The sequence below is a fragment of the Crocodylus siamensis genome, chromosome 12, assembly GCF_052110815.1.
Source record: "Crocodylus siamensis isolate JL-2025a chromosome 12, ASM5211081v1, whole genome shotgun sequence".
Classification (NCBI taxonomy): Eukaryota; Metazoa; Chordata; order Crocodylia; family Crocodylidae; genus Crocodylus; species Crocodylus siamensis.
The window spans coordinates 45205014-45225409 of record NC_143406.1 but is presented as its reverse complement, the minus strand read 5'-3'; the positions used below and the strand labels follow the sequence as shown (position 1 = coordinate 45225409).

The 20396-nt window shown below is 47.0% G+C and overlaps 1 protein-coding gene and 1 long non-coding RNA gene across 5 annotated transcripts in view; one reads left to right on the top strand and one right to left on the bottom strand.

The window, feature by feature from the left end:
• LOC149855064 (uncharacterized) overlaps positions 1–2158 on the bottom strand; it is a 13873-nt gene extending 11715 nt beyond the window's left edge. The window contains exons 1-2 of the long non-coding RNA XR_016438648.1: positions 741–2158; positions 6–120 (exon numbers count right to left, since the gene is read on the bottom strand). This is a non-coding gene — a long non-coding RNA (uncharacterized LOC149855064). The remainder of the gene's footprint in view (positions 1–5; positions 121–740) is intronic.
• The window catches only part of DHRS7B (dehydrogenase/reductase 7B), a 25905-nt gene extending 5509 nt beyond the window's left edge, over positions 1–20396 (top strand). Inside the window, exons 1-8 of one of the 4 annotated variants that reach the window (XM_090023585.1) lie at positions 5706–6723; positions 8593–8758; positions 11770–11945; positions 13890–14005; positions 15952–16162; positions 17038–17130; positions 18093–18245; positions 19050–20396. In XM_090023585.1, coding sequence (XP_089879711.1) covers positions 8616–8758; positions 11770–11945; positions 13890–14005; positions 15952–16162; positions 17038–17130; positions 18093–18245; positions 19050–19255 — 1098 coding nt within the window. In that variant the 5' untranslated portion in view covers positions 5706–6723; positions 8593–8615 and the 3' untranslated portion in view covers positions 19256–20396. Of the gene's footprint in view, positions 1–2357; positions 2404–5705; positions 6724–8592; positions 8759–11769; positions 11946–13889; positions 14006–15951; positions 16163–17037; positions 17131–18092; positions 18246–19049 lie in introns of those variants that run through there. The other 3 variants (XM_090023588.1, XM_090023589.1, XM_090023587.1) reach the window with 3 other exon arrangements.

The window sequence follows — 20396 nt, the reverse complement described above, 5'->3', positions numbered from 1 at the left end:
CCCACCTGAACTAGAGGATGGAATGGTTTGACAGCTCTGCACCATACCCTGGAAGCAGCCAAAAGGAATGACAGGAAATCAGCTCAGCCTGATTGCTGAGGAAGAGCCAGTCTTCTGTATCTAGATTTGAAATGGAAAGATCAGGGCTAATCCAGATTGCTGGCCAAGGCTAAATCCCACCCATTTAGCTTCCAGCCTCCCTGCTGACTGCTCCTTAGCCAAATCAATCTTATTAAAATGGTAATTCTCTTCTACATTCACTACCCTCATCAGACCATCCCTTTGAGCTCTGCAAGTGAGAGATAGGAGAGGGCTGGAGAATAACTAAATATATTGTAACAAATATAATTTCAGAAACAAAGCCTAGAAGATAGTTGTGTAAGCTGCCTCTCCCCATGGGAAAGCCACAGGCTTGATGTGCCTGAAATGGGAATGGTGTCCTTTTAGCAATTATATGTATTTAAATTAAATTCTGGCCTTTGTAAGAAAAGCAAAACCAAAACATTGACCCAGGAATGAAAATGTTTAATGTTTTTAATTGGTTTTGTGGTGCTTTGAAAGTCCAGCCTTCCTTGCACTGGGGTGGTGGGAGGGGTTCAGTGATGAAGGGTAGAGAAAAAACACTAGCAGTCTTTCTCTAGGCTGTTTTGTGTCCCAGATCCTATGCCTTAGTTTTTATTTTTCTGTTTTTACTCTATGCATTTGTTTTATTTACGGAGAAAAAAAAGAAAAATATTTACCTCTGGTCACAGTGTCAAGATATTTGTGCAGCCCCCTCCCAGCAATTGGCAATTCAAGCAGCAGTTCTCTTCTTTTCCAAGTCACTATAGAACCAATGCCTACCGATGTGAGGCCGGATGTGTCAATTCCAAACTGGACGCAAAATCAGAATCCTGCCTTGCAGTCATTAAAGAGCCTGTTTGACAGAAAAGGGCTTTTTCCGCACCACCTAACCACATCTTGACATAACTCCGATTCTTTTAACAGCTAGGAGCCACTCCAGAATAAGTTACATTTCAATTACTAGCCTTCCATCTTAAAATGTCCTATGCTCTCTACCACTCTCCACTCTTTATTTATTTTTTGATAGCAATATTAGGCATTGCTGTTGTGAGCTTTTAAAACTGGGAATAAAAACCCTACAATAATGACTGTAGATGAACCTATGAGACAAAAACATCTTCCCTTGTAGCTGAGGTAAACTGTTTCTGTTGTACCAAGCAAAATACATCCCGTTTCTGAAACCCACAAGTATTATGCTTGTCTTTTCTATACAAAGATGGATGCGGAAGGTTTGAAAAAGACTTTTACAACAGAAAAAGTGGTAGAATCCATGCAAAGTCTCTAGTCCAGGTTGGTCTCCTTAGATCAAGAAGCTTTGTTGTCAGAAACTGGTTTTAGGTGCTGGAGACCGAGGTAGTGCCCCAGGTCATCTCTGAAGCTGTTATTTGGAGATGTAGGCAGCTGAGTAAAACTTGCTAGAAACCATCTTTGCTGGAGATCTGGGGACATTTCTGACACTTCTGGCTCTGCTGTTTTGTGGATTTCGGCTCAGGGTCATGCCCTGGCAGTTGGGCCCAGCTGCACAGACGCTGAGTTGTGCAGAACGGGTTAGCTCCTGTCCAGCTCATCATGTTTGAAATAAAACGAGATGCCCTTAACACAGCAGGGTCAAACAGCAGCGACTGTGCCGACTGGTGCTGAGCTCAGGCCAAATCTGCTTCTCTCCCAGGCCTGAGGAAGGGCCCCAAAGCCTGGCTGGCACCTCTCCCTCCGTGGTCTCACAGGCCGTAGTAACTATGGCCTTCCACCTCCTCCGATCTTGCCCAGTCTCCTTCCACCTCATGGCATCCTCGCCTGTCCCTTCCAGATCAGCGTTTACAGCAGCTTCCCTCTGTGCCTCGGGCTACCTCAAGGTCTGATGCCTGCACCTCAGCTGCCACAGTCCCACATGGCTTCTCTCCTCGGCCCTGCCCATTTCACCCTCGGCTCTGTGGGCAACACCCTGCACCTGGGGCGGCCTTGCCCCTTCCTTGGACTACGCTGTACATAGGGACGATGCTGGTTGCTCACTGGGGGCTGGAGGAGCCCACACTCAGGCCCTGAGGGACGTCACGCTTGTGACTTACACCCCCTGTGACATCACCTCAGAGACAACCTGCCCCTCCCAGCGCGGAACCCGAGAGATGCCCCTTTGTTTCCGGAGAGAACGACCTAAGCAACGGACCGGGGGGGGGGGGAACAGCGACTGCTTTTCCCCTCCGGCAACATCCGCTCCTACGCGTGCTGTGATTGGCCGGGCTCTCGTAGGGCCCGCCTCCGGGGGGGGTGGGAGGTCACGAGCGGAGCGTGCTCATTGGTCAGCCTGCTTCCGGGTGTGGCCATGGTGACAGCGGCGGGCAGGTACGGGCCGGGCCCGGCTTCCCCGCGCGCACCGGGCCTTGGGGGCCTTCTCTGCCTTGCGAGCGGGGCCTGTAGCCGGGGAGGGGTTGGCCCTGCCCTCGTTCTGGGCGCCTCCGGAGGGTGCCGGGCGGTGGGGGGAGGCCCCCCGCACAGAGGCCAGCACAGGAATGGTGTCCCACATGGGGGGCTGCTCCCAGCGAGGGGCTTTGGGCCTAAAGAACCGCGGTGCAGGAGGGATGTCCCTTTTTTCTCTTGGCTGCCTGCTCGCCTACAGTTGGGGGCAAGGTTGCTGGGAGAAGGGGATGGGGAGTATCCGGAGATGGAAATGGAGCTGGCCGGTCTGGTCCCCTGGCAGCTTCTCCGGTGTCCTGCAGGTTGTCGTGGGGAACCGCTGCTCTGTAGTGAGCCTGATGCGGGCTGATGTCCGAGATCATGGTGGGGGGAAGAGGCAAAAAAATGATATTCTTGTTGTTATCATTTGATATCAGAGAGCAGGGAAGTGGCAGAAAGGTATTAGTGCTACCGTTACTTAGATGGATGTCCTGCACTATCCAGAGTGGCTGACTGCAGATGACAAACAACAACCGTCTGGAGGCAGGACTTGAGGCTTGGTAAATGCTGCAGCCCTGCAGGGGCGGGCAGGGAGACTGGCGTGGCATGGGGGCACTGCTGGGCAGTGGTGACACATAGGGGGTGCACATGCACCCCCTGACAGGCCATACTCCCTGCTTGGGCGATGGGCAGGTGGGAGTGCCAATGCTGCCCTCTCCCACCGCCCCCCCAGTGCGAGCGCCAGCTGGGGAGTGGGAGTGCCAGATGTAATGCTGTGACTGCTTCCCAATTGTCCATGGGGGGACCCCCTCCGCCTGGTTGCTGGGGCGGGGCACCAGTTGCCCATGCTGTTGGGGAATGGATGTAGATCTGGCTAGATCTGTTGGCTTATCTTATTAGAATGTGTTGGGAAAATTAAAGGGACTGACTAGTTGTGTCTTTAGTTGTGACATTTGAAGAGCTTATTTGTGAATTGTGACTGCAGTATCTCAGTGGGGATTGGTTCTTTAGCTACAAAAAAGGGAAAACAGGCTACTACAAATAGACTATTGTGAATAACGTAGTATTCCTAGATTTCGTAGACTTCTAGGGTCATAAGGGACCTCAGTAGATCATCCACTCCAACCCCCTGCCCTGGGAAGGAAAGAGTGCTCGGGTCAAATCACCCCAGCAAGGTGCTTCTCTACATCAGTGGTTCCCAAACTCTGACAAATTGCACAACACCAATTTAAAATGATACAACCTTAAGTACCACCAACAAATGTTTCAGTTCAACCTCAAGTGCCAGCGGTAAATTTGTGTCATAGAAAGTAATTATAATAAATCTGTTAACGTACACCACTGACAGATTGTCTGCGTATCACTGGCGTGATGTGTACCACAGATTAGGAACCCCTGCTGTACATGTAAAGGTCCTAGTCAGGCCTGGATCCCATTGTGTGAGGTGCTGTAAAGTTATTAAGGAAGACCCAGTCCCAATTTTGAAGAACTTTGAGTCAGAACACGTCTTCAGAAAGAAACATCTTCCTACTGCTAACATTTGCAAATATCCTATCAAACCAATATCAGCACATGCAGTTGTTTTGCATGGTGTTGTTTTAAATTTGGAGTTTAGTTATGCTGTATCATAAATCTGAAGGCAACCTGAATTACAGCGTTGCTGGCAACATCTCTACTGCATGCTACGTAAGCTGCTTGCAAACAGCTGCCTCTTTCTCCCTGCCTCTGCATGGTGCTGCTGCAAGGCAAACAGTAGGTTGACTGTGTAGGCAGTCAGTGAAGTTAAGTTGGTGGAGAGTTTGAATTGTATGTCCTGGTTTCTCTGCTGGAAACGTCTTACCTTTCTGAGCAAGTTATTCCTGTTAATCTAGTGGTGTTAGTTCTCATATGCCTTCCCACACACTTGCTTTTGGGTGGGGACTCTGTAGGTGAGGTCTGCTTGCATGGTCTTTTTTGCTCCAGGTCAGGGTGTACAAGTTCTGGCAAGCAAAATTTGGAAAAAGTTTATGTAGTAGAAACAAAGTTCTGAGGTTATGGATGGGAGAGGTACTGGAATAAGGGCACTGTTAACCTCCAGGTTACCAGGAACATTCTTTCCAAGTCTGTGGTAATGACCAAAAGTCAGTGCTCTCTGATTGCTGTTCAGTAGCCTAGGTGAAATGAAGTGGCATCAAGGCCAGATCTTTGTTATTAATGTTAGCCAATATAATAATGTTAGTTATGGATGTGGTGTGTGTAGGCATTTCTGTGCCAGAAGAAATCCTAGTACAGATGCATTAGAAGTGCTTCAGCCTGATAGTGTATTTCTGCTCCAGGAGTCAACAGAAGCTATCTGGGCCAAAACACTTGCTTTACTGGTTTAAGCTGTGCTTTCAGTAGCCAGGCTCGCTACTCTAGCTATATTGCAAGCCCCTTTGAATGTGGGCCTAGCCTTTGCTTAGGCTGGGGATAGCTGGTCGCATTGGACAACTGTGATTTATTTTTCTTGGTCATCTTAGTCAAGGGACCAAGTACAGAATGAGCTGAAGGGGCTGTAACCATCACATGGTCCTTTGAAATAAGGAAAGATGGCAAGATAATGTGTAAAGGTGGATGGAAATTGGTCTGCTTGTTTCCATCCAATAACTCTCTCTATGACTAGAGAGAAGTTTAATTTCCTGGGCTTTCAAGCTAATTCCTTACACTATTGTTCTGTTCATTAGATACCAACCTTATGAGAGCAGGGAATGGGGGGAAGATGGGAATTGCCTTGATTTCCCTGTAATGTTACAGGTTTTGTTTGAATTCTTTCAGCAAAACACTTTCCTTGAATATTGAATGCTTTGATTTTTCTGTTGTTCTGGTTTACCTGGTGGAGTACCACACATACCTCAGCAGGGAGTTGAGGAGGGAGGTTGGAAACCAAGAAGAGGGAGGTTAGAAATCAAGCTCAGGCTTAAGTGAGGGCAGATGAAGTATTAAGAACAATCTGATCCGTACTCCCAATCTGGTGACCATGTCAAGTGCTGAAAACACTGGGTCCTTTTTTTTTTTCTTTTCCATTTTCCTTCCTTTTCTCTCTGATCTGGAGATTGTTATGTTGAGCTTATATGAAGCAATAAGCACAGTGCAGCAAAAGTTCCTATTAAAACTCAAGGCTTTGGTCGTGCCTGGAAGGTGGGCAGCATGTTCAAGATGAGCTTCAGAAGCCTCAAGTGAATACAACAGACAGCTTAAAAGTAAGAAAATACTTGTTTGCTGTTATTGGAGGCATACAATGCAGCTTATGCCTATTCAGCTGGGTAGAGGGCTTTCTTTTCCATTCTACTGAGGTACTGCCCTCTATGGACTCGCTGCTGAATTCCACCCCAGAGATCTCAGTGATGCCTGATCCTATTAGGATAGTTTTGGTATCACTTCATTTCGTACAATCCTTTGGAATGAATGCTGGCGTAAGTGCAAGTTCCTGTATTTCAGCAACTTAATAGTTTAGATGAATCCAGTCACTTAATTTATTACATCAGTGTGTCTTTTCCTATCAGATTTTGATCTGGTCTTAGAGATTCAATCTGTCATTTTCAGAGGACTTTTACAGGAATTTAGTTATCACCATTTAAAAATTGCTATTTGTGTTTTATTAGGTCATTGCAATAGTCTAATTGGTGATGCTGGATCCTTCCATACAGTTTCTAAAATCTTGCTTAGTTTTGGGCTTGATTCAAACTTCTTTCAGAAATGGTTGGTTCAGGGGGGAAAGTGATTATCTGATCTGAAAGCCGTGTGCTCCCACACACACATACTCTCTCTCTCTGTCTTAAGGGAGGAGATAACTCGCTCTCTTAAATGTAGTGTACACCAAGTGCAGGTTGCCTCCTCCATTACAGATCTGAACACGAGCATACGTGCAAAACACTCAGCTGGTTCATTTCTTTCATCACTCATGTAAACTATATAAAGTCCTTCCTAGCAGCTGAGTTTGCTAGCACTGTAAGTTACCAGTGTGAAAATTCGGCTGATCTCTTTTCATAAAATGTACTTCTTTCTGTATCTTCCCTGTGCACATATAATCAGAAAGGTTAGTATGACACCCCCCCCCCCTTTCAAAGGTCACAGAGTGTTTGAGGCTTGTTTTTAGAGGCTGTTCCTGGCACCTTATATTCATGCTGAACCGAGAGCGCCTGCTTGGATCCCTGCCATTACCTGATTTAAATCAGTCTGCTCAGTGTCAGAAGACTAGAGGGAGACACCAGCACAAGGAGCCACTGCTGGCAAGGGAGCTCTTTCGAAAAGGTAGGATCTTGTGCTTTTTTCAGACTCGAGGCAGCTGCCAACAAGGTACAGGCTGGTGCTGCTTCTTCATACAACGCTTCCATGGGAAACGGGGCTTCTCTTCTGTCTCTTTCTTTTTTCCCTTTTTAAGTGACACCTACTTTCTGAAAATAGCCTCCCAGTTGCTTCTATTTGTCACTTGCAGGGCAATCTGATTCTAGGTGCTGTGGTTAAAGAATAGATGTTTGTGAGGCGAAGGCTCTTTTTTTCTCCCTCATTGTCTTTCATTGGCATTTTCTCTCAGCTCCTCAGTACCTGAACTTGTCTCTGCTGCTTTGTTATCAAGTCCTCTCTGGGCTTGATAACTAGCCCTCTCGTGCCATCTGAAGTCATTCCTGACTTAAGGGCTCATCTCTTTTGAAGGGAACATTTTTAATTGGCATGTGTGGATGTGACTTGTTCTATGCTTTTTAGCCCTCGAAAAGGCTAAATACACTGAATTTAGACTTCAAACCTCCAGTCACTTATGCTTGTTTATATCCTCTGCCACTTTTTTGCACTGTCCCCTTTACAAAGTCCTTTTTCCTCCCCGAGACTCTGTGCAGTCAAATGAAATGTTACTGTCTTGTGGGATGGAAGAGGGTGTTCTGAAGTTATGAGCAGTGACTGGTGACAGTTATAAAGGTGTCTTCCCCTCCTCACGTGATTCTGCATTACAAGTTTTGTCACAGGAAAAGGATCTGCAGGTACATCTTGGATGGCCACATCTTGGAACCACAGTTGTGGCATCTCAGACTTTCAGTTTGGAAGCCTGGGGGACATCCAGTATAGCTTAAATTAAGCAAAGGGGCCAATATATAGGTCATGGTCTTTTCTCTGCCCAAGGCCTCCTTGGCTATTTTGCATTAGGACTGATGAAATGTGAGTTTTTGATGCTCTGAGTTTCTTCCCAAACCTTTAACGTATCCCAGCCCAACATTTTGTTGCTCTAAATAAAGCTGTTGTTGATTCCTGGCCTGTACCTGTCTCTGCCCCCCTCCCCCTGAGGAGCCAGCAGTGACTTATTTCGGCCCCTCCACCAGATAATCTTGTAATACAGAAAAATCCATAGACTGTATTTTTTTTACCTTGTATCAGCAAAGAGACTGTAGTTCAAGTGGAAACTGTTCGTATGAATACAGAACAGCACACCTTGATCCGACTCCCCTGTTTTAATGGAAAGTCCATTCTATGGCTATTTCTTCTAAACTGGCAAAGCAAACCTTGGATTTTGATTGGGCCTCTGACTCAACCCCCCATGCTGATATGGAGATACCTCAACATGCCTCACTGCTGCTTTTGGGACCTTTCCTTTGCAGCATGTTGCTAGTGAGAGATTGCATCCAACCACTGAGGGCTAGGTCAGGCTTCCATTAAAAGCTGAAGAGCTGATATTTAATAGGAGCTTTGCACACCCACACAGAGAGAGATTCTTGTTTTTCAGGAACCACAGAATTCATTCCCATTCAGGAAGTTCTTCTAGCAGGTAGCTAGCAAGAGCCACCTCTGCTGATCCCTTTTAGACTACAAAGTAGGGTCTACACAGTTCCTGCCACTCCATATACTGACCATGATGCTGGGGTAGGGTTTTCCATTCAAGCTGTCACTAGTCAATGAAAACCTCTAAAGAAATGAAGAAAGTTCCCTGCATGAACCTTCCAGCCCCAGCTGACCTGGAGAGTGTTGCTACCTCCTGGATCTCCTGAATGGCAAGCCATCAGGCCATGCACACTGTCTCTTTCCATTCCTTGGGGCTGCTGGGCAAGTCCTTTAACTTCTTTTAAATTCTGCTGCCATTCTTGGTCCCTGGTGATGTTCTTGATTGAATGCAGGACCTTTGCTCTCCCCTAGAAAAATAGACTCTAGAACGACGAATGGAGTTCACTAACCTGGAGCCACGTGTGCCTGGGGGAAACTTTTCTCCAGTACCAAGAGATCCAGGGTGGACTAAGGTAGTGTCTCTGTTGACCGTGGGACCCAAGACCATTGTTCCTCGGGCACGGATGTTTCCAAGATGGTTTGTAGTTTTCACTTCTTATCCATTGTTGGGATGGTGCTGCCTTTGCTGTCATTGGACTCCAAAATCAGGAGTGGAAAAAAAACAGCAAGTCGCAAGAAGCTTTCACCAGCCAATGGTCTCATGTGCTTCAGGAGCAGGGGTAGCTGCTGGTCTAGTTATCAGTGTTTCCTTGGGGGTTATTTTTTTTATTATTATTCTCTTGAGGTAATAATGTTTGCCAAAGTGCTGCCGTTCTGACTAAACACCAGCACTCCAAATGAGATGCACTTGGTATCTAAGGCAGCAAAGCTTGTGCGAGCCAAAACAACCCCCCTTACCAGCATGATCTCTCAGCCTTCCTTTTCAGTGTTTGTTTAATACCTTCCATTTAAAACTTGTTTGGTGTGGGGACTTTTTGTGTTTTTAAAGAGATCCTTGCGGATCAAAGTAAAACCTGCAAATTCAGGTGTGAAGTACACGGGCAATTCTTTCTTCTTTGGCCGTCCTGATATGCTTGTCAGGTTGTCTTAATCCTTGAAGCTTGCTGGCTGGCTTTGTTCTTGGCCTCAGGGTCATAGAATCTCATTCCCAGTCATTGGCTGGTCACAAGGCCTTCTTTTTCAGCCCAGTACTTTGATCTCATTCCCCCCTTCTTTCATCACGTTTCTCCTTCATGTTTTCTTTCTTTGCCCTGTCTTTGTGGGAGGCAGTTACTTAGGCTCAGTTTCACAAAGATGTTTAGGCACTCATCGAAACCAGTGGCTCCTTTCTAGCCTGGAAGTTGCCAATACAGAGTTCTGCCAGTGACTCAATGTGGTGGAGACAAGCTCAATTTTCTGGGTTCCTTCATGTCCTAGGAATATATCAGGAGACAACCAGAAATGGCCAGAGGCATGGACAAGCTTCTATCTGGGAAGCTTGAGAACATTTAGTGCAGAGAAGAAATGAAAAGGGACACAATGAAGGCTGTAAATGAGCAAGGTATAGAAAAAGTCTACGAGGCAAAAACTAGGTAGTGCTTCATGAACATTAAAGCAGCTTAGATGCTGGGCAGAAAACAGGATGACTGATCCTCACAGTCAGGTAATTGAGGGTAAACTTGGACTTTGTTTCACCCAAGAACTTTGTACAGCTGTGCTGCAGACAATGCTGGGGAGTTGTTCCTGCCCAGTTGTACAGGGTGACTCGTAGAGGTGTAGAAGGGTATGGGGGGAGAAGCTCTTGCCCACAGTGATTCACAGGTGGGTTAAAAGGGTATTATTCCCATTTTACATGTGGGGAAACAGGCAAAACAGGTTCAGGAACTTCATCAAAATATCTGCAACTCCAATATTGGCACATAGGTGAAATGGGCAGCACCTGGCAGCTCCTGTTGAAAACAGTTTGTATGTTTAAACAGGAGCTGAAAATCTGTCCTGAAGTAACCTGTAAAGTTTAAACCATGCTGGTTCATGTCCATGTCTCCTATTAGTCCAGTCTCAAGTAGCTTCTGGCTTCTCATAAGGACACAGTTTCTCCACTGTAGTTTTAGGAGTGATTCATGCTGTTTGCACTTGTTATATAATTTGTAGCAGGCGTTTGCCATTGACTAAGATCTGCTGGGTGGGGGATGCAGTACTGTGTGGCCCATCTCATGGGCTACATTGGCAAGCAGGAGACTTAATGAGTCTGTGTCCTGGTCTCTCCCTTTGGGCAGCATCCTGTGTGTATTCAGCCCCAGGTGTCAGTCTGTAATAGCCCCCCAGCTCAGGGGAGTGGTAGCATTGACTACTTTTGGAGACGTCACATCCAGCTGTCAGGTAAAAGTAGTTGCAACCTGGAGCTGAAGAGATAGGGTAAAAGTTGTCAGGCTCTCTCAGCAGTATGGAGCTACTCCAGATTGGTGCTCTGAGTACCCTTTCTGATCCCTGCCCAGCTCATGAGCCTGCCCTTCTACATTCAAGGTGGATATTGACTGTTAAATAAGATGCACAATCAGGCCTTAGCAGGAAATGCACTTTAATGCTGAAACTGCAGGAAGAGGGAGAGATGCTGGAGTCTAGCACTACCTGTTGTCTGACCAAAAATAACTTCTGGATTCCAGCGGACGATTTTTTAAAAAATGGTCTCATCTCACTGTGATACCAAACAGCGAAAAAAACAGGGCTCAGGGTGGGAAGTTTGTCAACCTTTACCTATAGCAGAAGTATTGCTTACACTGTGGGGATGCAGTGACCTGTACCATAACTTACTTGCTTCAAGGCAATGGCTTAGCTAGTAAGTTAGGTACATGTGTTTCAAAACCAAATCTCCTGAGTTAGGCCAGGTCTTTGTAGATACCAATGGTTTGGGTTTCATTTGCAAGCTGGAGTTTGGTCTGTTTGAACATAGGCTACTAAGAAAATGTATAAAAATAAACTAATTACTAGAGGCAGACATGAAGGCTCCTTGATGATCAGACCCCTGGCTTGTGGAATCGGATTACCTGTGTCTGACAGGCACTGCTGTTTTAGTGGGTGATGTAAAAAATTCCAGTAGTTGACAAATCACCTGCTTGAAGGGAATATTTCTTGTGAAGCTCCAGATCTGTCTGCCATTTTCATATGGTGGTGATAGATCCCACAGAAAAGTCTCAGATGTTTGTATAGCATCACAGGCATGCGGAGAAACTCTCCGGGCCTAAGGACACTTTTGTTCAACTGTTGTGCACCAGAAAACATCCAATAAGGTAGAAAGGGGGATGTTGGAAATGGCCTCTCAGGCTATTTTGTAGCCAAGTACCTTAAAATATCTGAGACCATGTCCTGTTGTGACACTCAACTTTGCCTTTTGATTTTTAGCATGGATAGTTGTGATTGTACCACTTGGAGAGTCTACATGCAGGAGCTGATGTTCCCTTAAAGATGCGCACTGAAAGGGCTGGGATGGCAGGGAGAGGGGACAGATGTGCTTCCAAATCTGCTCAGACATCTTAACAAGAAAGAGGCTCGGTGACCGCCTAGATTTTTAGCCTGTGTAATGCTCTGCTTGTTTTAACTGCGCGGCTCTAGGAAGAACCTTCAGAAAGCGAAGCTCATGGATTTCACCAGCACTGTCATCATCCCACTGCTTATTGGCAGTGTGGGTATCTTTGGCCTCTTCAGGCTGCTGCAGCGCATGCGAATGCGAGCCTACCTGCAGGACGCAGTGGTGGTGATCACAGGGGCTACGTCTGGCCTGGGGAAAGGTGAGTCTTGCCTATCTTGTTGGAAAGGTTGGATACCAGATCGTTTGGAAAGCCCTGCCTGCTGGTGCTCTGTTCCCATCTTCTCTTGTGCTTCCAGTTGTCCTACCCTCTTTTTCAGTGTGCGTCTATCCCACTTAAAGGGCCTGATGCCACGAGTACTCCACCTTCTCCCTGACACGCAGCCCTGTTCAGACAGTCCACATCAGTTGCAAGAGCCAGGAACTTTGTGTGCACATGACACATGAGGCATTTTAACTGCTATGAAGACTAACTCAGTAGTTTTTTGTGTGGGGGAGGTTATGCATTTGCTTAGATGTGCTCCTTCATCCTTCCCAGAAAAGCCTTGACTTCTTGAGAGTATAGAATCCTTTCTGATGGCTTGTGATCCCCCACCAGGGCATATGGGTAGGTTGTGCATGTACTCTTGTGTGAAGAGCCACCCTGTAGAAACACCAACCTCACTAGCTGCAAGGTCAGAATAATTTGAATGCCCACCTCCTTGGCCAGTTAGAACCGAAGAGCAAGAAGTAGTTGGTGGGTGTAATGTTTCATGTTTAGAAGACTGACGGACCTGGTGTCTGAGGAGAGACCTTCACAGGCCGAGCATGTGCATTGCAGTTGAAATATGTCCTTAGGCATCTTTTCCCTGCTATTTTGCTTTTCAGCTTTTAAAGAGAAAAGGGTCCAAGTCCAAAGTACTTCATCTCCTATTTAAACGTGAGGTCTGTTGTCCCCCTTCAGCTCCACTGTAAGAAGAGCCCATGCAGAGGTTATCCCCTTTTGAGTTTTTTTTCTCCTTCAAGGCTATTTACAAGCACTGACACTTACTCTTACCTACATGCTGGTCCACACCTTGTGATATCATGCAGTAGTCCCCAGCAGTATGGGCCTCAACTCATTAGGTCATGCTCAGAGGGTGTGGAAGAATGTGAAGCCATGCTGAAGCATATGAAACCTGCTGGGGATAAACTGTTCTGAACAGAGGTGTAACAGAGCAGCTCTTGTGTCCTGGACAGTGGTGACTGCTGGCGGCAGTAGTCCAAATGGCCAGCAACTGCTACGGCTGTTATTTTTATGCCTCCTGAGAGTTGCATTACTGGATCTGAGAGGGAAGGAAAGCCATTAACTTGAAGTTATGACCTTGACTTAAGGGCTGGGATAATTGTAGCTAGATGGAAAGGAGCCGCAAACTTTAGGGCAAGGCAAGGGCAGAATAAACTGTTCTTAAGAGTACAGCTGTACTAGTACACACTGATTTGGTGCAGCTAGTCATGATTGCCCAGCCCCTTTCCCCAAAGCCCAGGCTAATGCAGATGCCTCAAAAAGCCTGTGTCTGTTTTGGGCCTTCCCACCTCCCCTACACCCTTTATGTCACTGAAGGATATTTTGTTTCTTGGTATGTTGAAATACTCTACTTTTAACAAGAGCCTAGAAAAGCTTTGCCAGGTGATTCTTTCCATAGGAGTAGCACTTAAGTGCCTTTCCCATGGAGCTACATACTATATACACACAAGAAGAAAAATGGTCCTCATTAAATATAAATGTGTCCTTTGCCCAAGGTTCTCAAACTTGGCAGTCACATAACACATGCATGGGAGGAGCAAGATGATCATGACTGAAACAGAAATCATGCTAGCTGCCTGCTATAGCTTCTGTCTTATGCTAAGTCTTCTCTGGTGGGACTAACACCGTTGGGCAGTGTAGAAAATGGATAAATTAAGATGCATCTTCATTGTGCCATATATTTAATAGTGGTATCTTGCTCTAGTCTGAAAGAGTTTAATGGCACTGATTGAGAGATGGCTTGGTCTCTTGTAACTAACATAGCTATCCTGAATTTGGCAGTGAGATCTTTACAGCAGACCTCCAGGTATAAAATGCATCTGAAATCCACACTTGGCATTAAAACATCTGCTTTTCTCTTCTGTTCTCTCCCTTCCAAAGAGTGTGCTAAGGCTTTCCACATAACTGGCTCCAAGCTTGTGCTCTGTGGCAGAAACAGCGAGAGACTCCAGGACCTGGTGCGGGAGCTTTCTGCCATGACCAACCACCCAAAGAATGTAAGCATGCAGGGAAGAATGGGCTGCTGGTATTCAGGTCTTCTGGCTACAGGAAATGTAGAGGTGCTGAGTAATGCGAAGGACACAGCTCTGCTGTTACCAGCATTTAGCTGCCTCGCTGGGAGCATGTTATACTAATGTGTCCTGTCTTGCTGGAAATTAACTTGAGTGGCCTGGGACTGCTCACAGAAACATGCATGCGAGGAAGGGCTGAAAGAATTACGGTTATTTTAGCCTGGAGAAGAGAAAACTGAAGAGGATTTGATAAATCTTCAAATAACTGAAGGGTGATTATAAAGAGGATGGAGATGGGCTTTTTGTCTGTAGCTGCAGGGGACAGGACTAGAAGCTGCAGCCTCAAGATGTATCGGGGAAAGTTTAGGCTGGAGATTAGGAGGAACTTTCTGACTACAAGAGTGGAACAGACTACATGGAGGAGCTGTGGGATCTCCACCCTTGGAAATTTTCAGAAGCAAGTTAGACACTGGGCTGGGATGGTTTAATCAGGGATGATCCTGTCTTGAGCAGGGGGCTGGACTAGATGACCTTATGAGGTCCCTTCCATCCCTACTTTCCTGTGGTCCTGTGAAGGGTGCAGAGCCCCACACCTCCCACTTGTCTGGTCTGGCAGAGCAACATTTTTGGCTCGAATTTGGGTTGGAATCTTTACCTCTAAAGCTTGTTGAACAGAAGGATGTAGTGACTGGTGAAGTCAGGGCAGGCCCAATCCCCCTGCAACTGCCTGGATTAGGATTTGCTGAGCACATCTCCCATTTCTTCCTGTAATAAAGCATCAGCAAATTCAGCAAGCAAGATCCTCCTCAAGGTGTTGGGAGCAGCCTGAGGGAGAAGTGTATGGCACAGTGCCAGCCCTGCTGTGCTGCAGTTGCCAGCTGGCACAACTGAGAGCAGCATAAGGGAGGTGTAAAGATGGTTTAAAGCAGCCTTGCAATCTCCTCCACTCTGATCCTGCCCGAAGTGCAGAGATGGAACAAAATGGAGTTGATGCCCTAAGCTGTATCAATACCTCTCCTTCTGCCCACAGACCCGCCTTTTGAAGGAGTGAGCAAAGTGTAATGAGGAGAGGGGAGTTTGGTGTCTTCACCCTGTCGGTACTTCCAGGTTGCTGAGGCTAAATGAGCAACATGGGAATTTGGAGCTGTGTTCTTAGGCCAGAAGATGTTACCAGTCTTCTTGTCCTGTCGAGTAGCTCTGTGTCTCTGCTTCTTCCATGCAGGCCTTTCTAATGCTGATGTGGCCCTGAATTTCTAGGTGAATTAGAGTACCTTGATAAAGGTCCAGTCATTTATTACTAAGGAAAAAGAGTCTGTTAATGCTGTATAGGAGTTCCTTCACTTTGGAGTCTGTGCTGAGAAGACTTTGCTGTGTATAACTTTCTCAGGGTGAATCCCAGGATGTGTGCATTTAGCATTGCTGATTCAGTGTCTCAAATCCCCAGTAGTTTGACAATAGGATTGTTTACAGGGTGTGGGTGAAAAGGGAGAATGGACTTTTCTTGACAGGCTTCTATGGGATGGCTCCTTACGAGGCATTAAAGGCATGAGAATTTAATGCAGGAATAACCACACATTGCACGGAGGTGGCCGAAGGAGGACCAGAAAGACCTACAAAGGGGCCAGTGGCAGTCCTTTCTGTACTTTTGGAGCAGTGACAAGAGGTGGATGCCATCCTGTTCAAATCTATACAAAGCACTGCATGCTGGGAAGGCCTGTGGAGGAAGATGGAGCATTGCATGTTGGTGCCTTTAGGTTCTTCTAACCACACTAAGGAAATAAACATTTAGTCTGATGCATGTGAAGAGCCTTTGGGTGCTCCGTTCTGTGCTGTCAACATAGAGAAGTAGATCTCTGCCTTCCCTCCAAGAAGTAGGAGTGTGCGGGCAGAACAGCCAGCAGCCCGTCTGCTAACTTGCCATCTGTTCACAGGTGCACAAACCTTACACTGTAGTCTTTGACCTGGCTGACACTAACACAGTTGTAAGTGCTGCTGAAGAGATCTTGAAGCATCTGGGTCACGTGGACATACTGATCAACAATGCGGGCATCAGTTACCGAGGCACGATCCTGGACACGGGGGTGGATGTGGACAAAAAAGTGATGGAAACCAACTACTTTGGGCCTGTTGCGTTCACAAAAGGTACCTATGACCAGACTCCTTTTTCCCTGTTGTGTGTTCAAGCCTGGCTGGCCTGCTTCTTCCATCTGGAACTACCTGCTCCCACATCCCTGCCCTTGCAGCTACAGCAGCTCCTTCCCTGTTTCCCTCCACTTTATCTTACCACCCTCATTTCAATGATGTTGCGATTTTATATATATATTTTTTAGAAGTGAGCCCTCCCCCCATTCCCCGACTCAGCTGCTTTTATTCCCCCTTGCCTACGCTGCTCTTTTGTATAACCCTGCTGTTTGTGTAGCCCTGGTTTATAGCTCTTTTTGTCTGTCTGCAGTTTGGAAGCTTCCACACAGACAGCAAAGCAGGGATTCATCCAGGAAACAGTGACCTGAGATGAGCTTGAAAATACTGAACAGTGAACAAAAGCCCCTTTATTGCCCTCAGAAAGGTCGCGCTCTGCCAGGCCACAGAATTTGAAACAGGCAGACACCTCTTCTAGCACCTCTCTCTCTCTGTGCGATGATTTGCTTCCCTTTCCCTTGTAAATGCTGGATCCTGCCCTCAAAACCCTCTGCTCATCTTGAGTTTGCAGAATAGCTTCAGGTGGAGGTTGCCTGCTCCCTTGCAAACTCAAGCAGACCTGGCGGAGCAGGAATCCTTTCGGCATTACCTAATGTGCAAGATGCTCCTTTAGGCTTGTTGGCACAAAGGGCTTCTGGCATCAGCAGTCAGGAAGGAGCTTCAGTGCAAAATTCCCTTTGCCTCACTCCTAAATTGGCTCAGCAAACCTGAGGTGACCCCATGTGTCTCAGTACCACTGCTCTCCTAGACACCCATTCTTGACTGCAGTAATAGCCCTACTGTGCTTCTGAACAAGTCTTTTCTGTCTCTCTCTTCAGCACTTCTACCCTCCATGATCAAAAGAAGACAAGGCCACATTGTGGCAATCAGCAGTGTTCAAGGCAAAATAAGCATTCCTTTCAGATCAGCATGTAAGTACCTCTGCAGAGGATGGCGAGCAGGAATCTGGGCACTTGACTTAGTACTTGGTTACTGCTTCTACACGCTGCATCGTTGAGGCTGGTGGCATGCATGGAATACCAGGGCATTGCAACACTTTTGGTGTGGTCACAAACTGCTGACACTGGTGAGAAGTGTTCCAGGGAGCAGAGACACTGTCATAGGTCTTAAAACCTTAACTCTGAATCTTGGTTCTAGTTTAAAATTCTCCTTCCTTATCCTGTCCCCGACCTGGGATTCTAATGTGAAAGCTGCTGGGCATCTCTGTCCTGTCATAAGCCATACAGTCTTGTGTGACCATTAGGAAGTTATTGTTGTGTAATAACATGACTTTATTGCATCTTATCCTGGTAGTACTGTCAAGCTGAAGTTTGTTGTCTTGTTTCATAAAGGCCACTAAGCAGCACAGCTCCTTAGCAAAAGCATATGCAAACAGATGAGGCCTTCACCCAAAGAGCTTGGAGAGCAGATCAGATCCTAGACAGAACATCTCTTCTTTTACAGGGAGAAGCTCCGTTGCTTATTGAAAGGCTGTCCAATTTTGCAGATAGGGCTATATGCAGCACCAGCGTGTGCCCTCATTTCCCTTTGGCTCCTGCACCACTGTGCAGCAGTGGGAGAAGTGGCTGCAGGGACCTGTGGCCCACATGTTAACTGCTCATGGGCTATGAGTTGGACAGCTCTGGGTTACAAGATCTGCACCAGTAAGATATGAAGCTAGTATCCCAGCCAGTTTCCAACTTGGTTGATTGTGTTTTCCTTTCTAAACTGCCTTTATTGTCCCTTAATGCTGCTGCTCCCTTGTAAAAGGCACCATGGTGTTGCCATGTGCATGTAAATGGCTCCTGTGCTTCAGTTGAGAAACAATTGCATGTCCCTGATGAGCAACTGTGGGAGAAAAGCCCTTACTGCACAGCTCAGGTTTGTTTTGCAGATGCAGCCTCTAAGCATGCCACGCAGGCCTTTTTCGATTGTCTACGAGCAGAGGTGGAGCAGTACGAAATCGATGTGACTGTTGTGAGCCCTGGCTACATCCAGACTAATCTCTCTCTCAATGCCATCACAGCAGATGGATCTCAGTACGGAGGTGAGGCTTGGTTACCAGTGTCCACTACAAGTGATCCTGTGTTCTGTATAACAGTTGAAAGGGCTAAACCCCTCTGCCTGCAACAGGTCTCTGTGTCATGGACAGGAGTGATTTGTATTAGCAGAGTTCTACAAATAGGTTGCAGTTGGCCGCAGGAGCAGGAAAAGACCCCAAAGACTTTAGATGCTGGTAAAGAGGGTGTCTCTGTCAGCCCTAGCACACAACCAGAGCCATTTTATACAGAGTAAAGCAAAGTCATTAGTTGAGGGTTAAGCAGGGTTTCACCCAGTACACAGGAGTTGACATTCTTCACTAGTCACTTAAGTGACACTCCACCTCTGTCTGAAAGCTTCACTGGTGTTCATTATACCAGTGTGGATTAGAAAAGATGCTGCCTTTTGAGTGGAGGGTTGGAAATCAGCTCGCACTGTGATCTGCAGCTTTTGCTGAGCTGCAGGAAGACAGTACCTTTGTCTCCCCCTCTCCTCCTCCCCGCCCCCATCAGGCAGTCAGCTGGAAGTTATGGTCAGCTAGTGAGCAAAACCCATGAGAACATGCCTGTATTCAAATACCTTGTGGACTGTGTGGCTCCATAGCCTGGGAGCCAGAAAGACACTGTCTCCTCATCCCTGCTTAGCTACAGAATCCTGCTGATTGTGGCCCCATTGAAGCCAGCTGTGAATGATTGGTCTGAAAGCAAGGCACTTGCTGACAGCTGCAGGCTGAGCTTTCCTGGGGAACCAGCACTTAAGAAACTAGTGTTTACCTGCTATCATCCATGCTCATCAGCCTTTGCTTTTGCAGTTATGGACAAGAACACCTTGGAGGGCCAAACAGCTTCAGAGGTAGCTCAAGTGGTTCTTTATGCAGTGGGACAGAAGAAGAAAGAAGTGCTTGTTGCTGGTTTAATGCCCTCTCTGGCTGTCTACCTGCGAACGCTCGTCCCCAAGCTCTTCTTCACCTTTATGGCATCTAGGGCAAGAAAGGAAAGGAAAGCAAAGGACTCATAGAACTTGGCTTACTCATGTAGCAACTGTAGGCAAAAGAAGCCAACCCCTGTGACTTGGCACATGTCTGTGGAAGAGCTCATCAGGAAGCAGATTCTTACAGTTGCTGCAATTTGCCATCTCATGGAGCACTGGTAGCACCAACACACATGCCACAAGGGGTCCCTGCTGCCAGACACCATTGATTTTAGCCAAAACTCACCGTTCAAGGCAGCTCTTCAACCAGTAACTCTAAGTGCTGAGTCCTAGCGGGCAAGGATGCTGACCAGATGCAAAGGGCTAGATGGCTGAGCAGACCATTCCTGCACCTTCCCATTTGGTTCTGCATTAGCCATTTAAGGAAGCTCTAGGAAGGTCTGCAGTACAGTATCCAGCTTAATGCATGCAGGCACAACACAGGCACTGCACAGCTATGAAAGACAGCAGGAGCAAAGAGAGGCCACTGACTGTAAAGCCCTCTGACATCAATGGTGCCTGGCTCAACTGTGTACCTTGAACAAGGAATAAGTCACAGTCCTTTTAGGTGCCAGGCAGTATGCCTTGTGGTCAGCAGGGGAGAAGACCTGTACATGCAAGCAATGGATGCTAGTGGAGAGACCACCTTTGTCCTTACCTGGGATCTACTGCCACCAAATATGCAGTGTGGAGGTGGCATTCTGGTGGTACATCTGCAGGGGGGACAGCACCACACCAACTACCTCTTTCCCTGTGCTTATGGACACTTCTCCCTTTCCAACACAGAAAGGGACTCTTACACCTGGTCTCTGCCCCTGCCACCTGCTCCCTCCCTACTCCCTTCCTCCCCAAATCAACCACTGGGTAGTAGCAAGGGCAGTCTCTACCTTATGCTGAGTGAAAGGGGTCAGTCCATTCAGGATCTACCACAGGACAGGATGGGAAGGAGCTGTCTTATCCCTTGGCTTCCTCTTGTAAATAAAACTGATTACAGAAACCAAGGCCAATGCATCCCATCTTAGTCTCTGCTCTCAGCTGCTGAATGGGGCTCCCTGCTAGAATATCAGGTGTCCGTCCTGCCCCCTCCCAGCTGCCTACCCCCACTCTCTCTAGACTCTGCCATGTGTGTAGGTCCTGCCTATGAGCATGCATCTAAAACAAATAAAACTCAGAGGGGTTTGAAGCAAAA